The sequence below is a fragment of the Homalodisca vitripennis genome, unplaced genomic scaffold (genome assembly GCF_021130785.1).
Source record: "Homalodisca vitripennis isolate AUS2020 unplaced genomic scaffold, UT_GWSS_2.1 ScUCBcl_6181;HRSCAF=13270, whole genome shotgun sequence".
NCBI lineage: Eukaryota > Metazoa > Arthropoda > Insecta > Hemiptera > Cicadellidae > Homalodisca > Homalodisca vitripennis.
In genome coordinates, this window is record NW_025782290.1 from 28,603 (window position 1) to 36,163 (window position 7,561).

General features: G+C 35.5%; 1 protein-coding gene across 1 annotated transcript; it reads right to left on the reverse strand.

Moving 5' to 3' along the window:
* Positions 1–1,195: 1,195 nt before the first annotated feature.
* Positions 1,196–2,118, reverse strand: LOC124373696 (the record flags this gene model as incomplete). The annotated part of the gene is made up of 2 exons (XM_046832045.1): positions 1,196–1,481; positions 1,707–2,118. Coding segments are annotated over 2 exons (698 nt in total), but the record flags the coding sequence as incomplete, so codon positions are not given.
* Between the last annotated feature and the right edge of the window lie 5,443 nt (positions 2,119–7,561).

The following is a 7,561-nucleotide window of genomic DNA, read 5'->3' on the forward strand; positions in this document are numbered from 1 at the left end:
ATTAGTGCATATACAGTCAATTGAAGTGCTTGTGTCAACTGTAATGCGAGTTGGTGGCAAAGGGAGCCTTCTTATGTTGTGTGTTGCCAATTCGTTGTCAAACATCAGGCTGTCCGGGTTGTTGGGTTTTAATCTGTCAATGTTTATGTCTCCTGTCAGAATAAACGACCTATTATGTGCTTGACTATTGTCCAGAATGTTTGATAGGATGTCCAAGCTATTTTGAATGTTTACCCCGGGAGGGCGGTATACGCCAAGGAGAAAGAGATGCTTCCCTTTGATTATAATATGTGCCATTGCAGCCTCAAATAGTTTTTCTTCGCAGTTGTTACTCATGTCTATGGCCTCTATATTGTTTATTAAGTTGTTTCTACAATAAATAGCAACCCCCCCCAGTCTATGTTCTTTTCTGCAGTATTCAGATACGAGAGAGTATCCTAGAAGTTTTGTGGTTTCAATATCGCTTTGCTTGAGACCGTGTTCTGTTAGAACCAAGAGGCTGGGGCATACTTCACTTAGTAGATGGTTTAGCCGGTTTATTTTTGTATTGAGACCTCTTATGTTTTGATGACATATTGTCAGGTAGTCATTTTTATCTGCTGAGTGCTGCCTAAAAAACAGTTTGTTTCTGTTGAAGATGACTCTGAGCATTGCGGAATTTTTATATTACTATTGCAGCTTGACATGTTGGTATGGTCTAGAAAAGAATTGGAGTGGTGTACGTCTGCTTGCACCAGGATCTGATGTCCAGGTTCCTGTGGAGATGGTGGCGGTAGAGGAAGGTGATGATTAGGTGTTGCCAGGGCTATTTCATCTGTCTCCTGTCCTAGTGTTTCCAAGAGAACTGGTGAGATCTGAAGCAGTGCCTCAGAAGAAGAAGTCATTGGCATCATGTTCCTAGTGACTGCAGAATTTTCCTGAGTTTTAGTCATAATCTGAAGGTAGAATTGAATATTCATTGCAAAAAAACTCATCCAAACTTTGATTTTCAGGCTTCAGTTTTGCATACATAGGTGGCGATTTTGTAAATTGTGTTTTTTCCTTGTCTGACTTACATAAAGCTGAACTTACAGGGAAGATGTGTTCTCTTACTTTAGTCAGTATGGATTCAGTGTTGTTAACGCAGATTTGTCTGGCTTCTGCGGTCAAGTTGTGGTGAGGCATAGTCCTGGTTGTCAATGTTGGTTCAGTGTTGTTAACGCAGATTTGTCTGGCTTCTGCGGTCAAGTTGTAGTAAGGCGTGGTCCTGGTTGTCAGTGTTGTTAACGCAGATTTGTCTGGCTTCTGCGGTCAAGTTGTGGTGAGGCATAGTCCTGGTTGTCAATGTTGGTTCAGTGTTGTTAACGCAGATTTGTCTGGCTTCTGCGGTCAAGTTGTGGTGAGGCATAGTCCTGGTTGTCAATGTTGGTTCAGTGTTGTTAACGCAGATTTGTCTGGCTTCTGCGGTCAAGTTGTAGTAAGGCGTGGTCCTGGTTGTCAGTGTTGTTAACGCAGATTTGTCTGGCTTCTGCGGTCAAGTTGTGGTGAGGCATAGTCCTGGTTGTCAATGTTGGTTCAGTGTTGTTAACGCAGATATTTGTCTGGCTTCTGCGGTCAAGTTGTAGTAAGGCGTGGTCCTGGTTGTCAGTGTTGGTTCAGTGTTGTTAACGCAGATTTGTCTGGCTTCTGCGGTCAAGTTGTGGTGAGGCATAGTCCTGGTTGTCAATGTTGGTTCAGTGTTGTTAACGCAGATTTGTCTGGCTTCTGCGGTCAAGTTGTAGTAAGGCGTGGTCCTGGTTGTCAGTGTTGGTTCAGTGTTGTTAACGCAGATTTGTCTGGCTTCTGCGGTCAAGTTGTAGTAAGGCGTGGTCCTGGTTGTCAGTGTTGGTTCAGTGTTGTTAACGCAGATTTGTCTGGCTTCTGCGGTCAAGTTGTAGTAAGGCGTAGTCCTGGTTGTCAATGAAGGTTCAGTGTTGTCCGAGGTCAAGTTGTAGTAAGGCGTAATCCTGGTTGTCAATGAAGGTTCAGTGTTGTTTACGCAGATTTGTCTGGCTTCTGCGGTCAAGTTGTGGTGTTGTTCAGAAGTGTGATTCACACTTTGAGTGCTAGCTTTTGTACTTAGCAGCTTGGAGTGATATACTGAACAGGTTTTGTTTTTGCAAAGTGTTTATCCAGTTGGCTGTTCTTCATGGTCCTGGTCATGTGACCTCTAGCTGAGGAATGTGGACTTTCCTTTCTGTCCAACATGGATGTAATTTTATTATTCCCTGGTTTATTTAAGTGGGTATTTGAGTCAGAGTTCATAAAGTTGTCAAGGAATGAATTTGTGTAGACTTTAAATTTGTTTATCAGCTCAGTAAATCTAAACTGGTTTTCCTCTACTTCTTCCTCCGTTTTCGACAAAATTACTTTATAGTTCTGTAACTCTTGTTCTGTCTCTTTCCCTCGTGAAATTAATTGAGCATTTTCATTTCTGAGAATGAGAATTTCATTATCTGCCCATTTTGTGGTTTTAGCTAATTCTGCTTCCAAATATTTTATTTTTTCCTCTGACTTAGTTTGCAACGTTTGCAGTTGTTTAAGTACAGCATCACTACTTTTCTTTTCTTCATCTGCCTGTGCTAATAACTCTTCTTTTAGTCTTTGTTCCTTAGTGAGCTTTTCTGCTTAGGTGGTCATTATTTTCTGAAAGGTCGCGAGTAAAGTCCGTTAGTGCTGACACTTTATCCCCCAGTTCTTCTATTTTTCCTTCCATGTCTTGCTGTAATGAGGATTTAGTTTGATTTGCTTCTCTGAGCTGAGATGTAAGTTTGTCATTTAGCAGTTTGAGGTCAGTAATTTCAATCTTTAGAATATTGTTCTCGTAAAGTAGAGCATTCCCAGCTTCTGCTGCTAAAGTCAGAGACGTTTCTAGGTCAAATTCATCAGTTTGCTCATATTTTCTGATTTTGTTTTGGACATGGTTTATGTTTATGGTATCTTCAGACTCTATGGAGATAGCTACATCAGAAGGATTACTAAGAGAGGCTATATGCGTTTTTGTTACTGAACCTTATGGCTGTGTCAGCTTCTTGTAGCGCCTTGTTAAATATTCTGTTTCTAGAACTATCTGTCTTGGGTAACCCATAAATATATTTATGCTTGACATACAGGAATAGGTCTTTGGATTTTATGTCAGCAGTTTTGTTATCACCAAAGAAAAGAACGTTGTATTTTGGAGATTTTTCTCCAATTTGAGGAGACATTCCAATTATTTTTCCAGGCCAGTGTGGGTAGCATTTAAGCTTGGCAAAAACAATGTCTCCAACTGAGAAAGAATCACTGGTTGTTGCCATTACTAAACAGTGCTACAGATGAGTATAGGATTTGCTAGAATGAATAATTATCACAGCTAGCAAGGTGGTCGAGGCAGAGCAGTTGTGTGTGGTCAGGTGCTGAGGTTGCACTGTCAGCAGATGCTGGGTCACCGCTCCCCGTCTGTGACCTCGCTCTGTACTGTATGCTTCTGCTGTACAGCTGGATGCTATTACAAAGTCTAATACGTCACTATTTCTTGTGAGTTGGCTGTCCTAGTGATGTCATTAAACCATTGTATGTGAGAAATGGTTAGTTGTCTTATATCTTGAGTCACTGAAGTAATTTTTTTTTCTTTAAATGGTCTTGATAGTGTGAAGAAAAGAGAGAAATTGTTGTTAATTGTTGTTAAGAGAAGTATTAATAACAGTTTGTGGGTTATGGCAGTTGGAATGCCAGCTCAGTGTGTAGCAGTGATTTATGTTTTTTAGTGATCTTTATGTGAGTATATAGTGATAACTTATTGCTAGTTTAACTCACAGTCTCTATGTAAATCTGAGGTGAGCATTTTGTGTTCCCTAGACATCTTTTTCTAGCTTTAAAACTCACTTTTCACTGCACTCACTAATTCTTGATGTTTAACAGGCGGCCATGATATTAGTCATTAAAGGATCATTAAAGGTACCAAATCTTCTCACACCGTAGATGGATATATTCCGATGATATACTTTAGCCGAAACGCCTAACACGATTATATCCGAAATTATACATTGTGTCTTTTGGAGAGTTTTTTTAATTCACCAAAAGCTTTTGGAATGGAAAAACACACATTCCGTGTTTATCGTGATTGACTAGAAAGTATTTTTAACCCTTCAACGCGTTATTTTTTTTCATGGTCATACCCCCTCCTGCGTTGATTTTTTGGTGGTTTTTTAGAGATTTTGTGTTTTATAAATAATATAAGCAAATTATCATCAATTTCACTGTCTCTTTCCACTAGGTGTCCTTCAAGATTACTCATTTTCAATTGATTTTAAAACATTTTACAAAAACTATAAAAGTTTTAAAATAAATTCCCTAAAATATGCTAAAATATTTCCTTAAAAGCTAGCTAACCTACAAACCATTCCCAACTCATGTTTATAAAACACAACAAATTGTTCCTGTCAAAACGGGATTTCCTTCTTCAAAACAATTATAGTTAGCTTGTAAAACTAATAATAAGCATAACTAATAATAATAACTAAACAAAGGAACATAAAACACACAAAAATATGTCAGTAGAACATAACCAATCACTCTAACAATGACTGTAAACAACAACAAACGTAAGCTGACAAACGATTGGCTGCACGGCAATGACGTCGTCTTGAATGCAGCTGATTTCTCAGATATTTTTTCTAAAGATCGATTTTTCGAGATATTGACTTAATTAATCGAAAGTTTGAATCTTCTCCTTTTGATTGGTATACATTTTTTCATTGAAAACATTCGATAGTCGTCTGTTACAGCTACAAAAATAACCGACTACTCCATGACGTACTCAGTATGGCAAAATGCGATCTCAAGTGAAAAGTGTCATGACGTACCTAGTACGGCAAAACGCGTTCAAGGGTTAAACAACCTACATTCGCGGCAGAGGGAAGGGGTGCCCATTGTTTAGTTCTGTCCACTTGCTTGTCTGTTTTGTCTATTTGTCACTATCAGTCATGTTTCTTTGTACTTTTTATTCTTTCCCTGATAATAAAAGTTCATTTTTGTTTTCAATGTATTTAAATAAATTGTCATTTAATAATGTAGCCAAATAAGTTAAAGAAACATAACTTTTAATATTTAAGTCATAACCTTTTGTCTGTCTATAAATGAAATAAAATTTAATAGGCGTTGTGTGTTTAATGCTGTAATTTTATAGATTGCTAATAGAATCTTTGTTTTCATGAAAACAAGGAAAATATACAACATTTATGTAACATAAATGTTATTTAACAATTTCATTCATTGCAGCATTAAAAGTTTAATTAAAATTCAGAAACAATTTCTAAGAAATATATATGCAATATAATGTGATGTAGGTCCCACAAGTTTTAAAATTCTATGTTAAACTGGAGTTTAGTATTCATACAAAATTTAAACAGGAATAAATTATGGTTATACAAATATTATAGTTAAAAAAAAAACATTAAAATACTGTTTTATATCTGAGGCCTGTCATTAAACAATTTCATAACTTTTTACCTTAATATTCCATGGTAAAAGTTGTAGATTAAAACCACAACAGTCTACTTTGGTTGTGAATTACATACAACTAGACAGTGAAATTAGTATTGTTTAAAAAGTTACTTAGGAATAAGTTGTAGTTTTACCAATTTGTTACTTCACATGAGTTTATGAAGATCTCAGTCCAGAATCTACCATTCAGTGTATTTGGTGAAGCATGCTCAATAGAAGAAATGCACAGTATTTAAGCTCCTTATAATCCTTTGAAAAGGAAAACCAGTCTGTTTAGATTAATTTTGTGTTTGTTGTTCTTTATTTTTCTAGGTTTATGATGATGAGTTTAGAGGAGAGCCATTTATGACAGAGTCACTCGAAATTGTCTTAGAGTCAGTCGACGTTTTAGTTGATATCATATTCCCAACAGAAAAATATTCTGAAATCAATTTTGATACTGTCCAAGTTGGAGAGCCCGAAACTCAAAACCATCATATTGAAAAAACAAAGGAAAATATGATGTAACATTCCCAGTAAGTTGATTTATGATTCTCTTTTATTCTCCTTTTCTTGTAAATATTTTTGTATATTAATATTTATTTCTAAATAAACATTTAAATATTTTTGTTTCTTTAAAACATAAAGTAATTTTCAAATACCACACATTTTTCAACTTTTGATTGATTATATTTATCTATTTTCATTTTCTTTTTTATTTCTATTTCTATTTTATCTCAATTTTTTTCTTTGTCTAACTCGACTCGTTACATTGTTGTAATCTGCCATTCAAATAATAAAATTAATAGTACTTTAATGTCCATAAATACAATTGCAATAAACTTTGACAAGCAGATTGAAGTATGTGTATTTTTATATTTCAGTAATGTAAAAAGATCTTTTTTTGATCCAGACCAGCTTCATATAATTGTAATCTCATCTTTCGACAAAATTGCGACACCCCCCCTTTTGTTGGTCCACTCACCAGGAACTTTCAATTAGTGAATAACCCTCTAAGTAGATGTTCTCTAAGTTTGTCTTTGAATGGCAATGTTCTGTTATTATTAACATATTAGGATTTTATAATGCCAAGAAGGTGGCTCATAATGTCTATTTTGTTGGAGAGATGGTCAACATTTAGATGGAATATTTTTAATTCTGCAGTTCCTTTTAAGTAGTTAGCTCCAGCAGTTTTGTTATTGGAGGTGTCTCTAAAAATGGTTAATCTCATTGGGACTTTCAATGGACTTGCTTGGGGTGAATATTATTGGTTTCTTTAAAACGCCAACTTCCTGGTAGATGAGACTCTGGAAACTACGTGGGCTGTAATTGAAGTTCTTTGAAAGGCTGGTGTGTTCAGTGACTAGACAAGCCTGGAGATTTTTCTGGTGCTGTAAATTGATGTTTTTGTTTATTTTTGCTGTCATAGGTGGTTTTTGTAGTTTTTGTAGAACTCTTCTTGTAGTTCATCCTATCAAAATGTCAGTGAGATTTTGTGTAGTCCTAGAAAAACTTTTGCTTTCATTTCAATCATCTATCAATAGTTCGTTAGTTGAATTAAAATGGTTCAATGTGTTATGGAATGAAATTTCAAGCTGAAAGGTTACTTTTGACATTAGAAAGGAAAGTTTTTATGTTTGAAATTTATTGTTCCTCTTTATTTTTAAGCTTTCCTGACAAAAGAGCCTGATTAGTCTGCATAAGCTTCTTATTCTTAAACTTTTTATTTCTTTTTTAAAGTTTTTCTCAATGCAGAATAGATGTTGCATTTGAGTTTTAAGATAAAGAGTGTCTGTTTTCTTTCAGTTGTTTTTTGTATGTCAGTAATAGTGGTATTTAACAAATGCCACTTTTTCACTCTCAGCAGCATGGTTGATGATGATTTTTTTGCTACATTTCTTGAATTTGTTTTCTGTTAAGATAATGCTGGATTTTCAATATCTTTTAGAATAGAAACTGTTTCTTCAGAGAGTTTCAGGTACATCTAGGTCTTCAGCATGTTTAAGGTATTTTTCAAAACTACATACTTCAGTTGACATTTTAGCATTTTCATGTTAACCAATTTACCAGTTCCTATTTA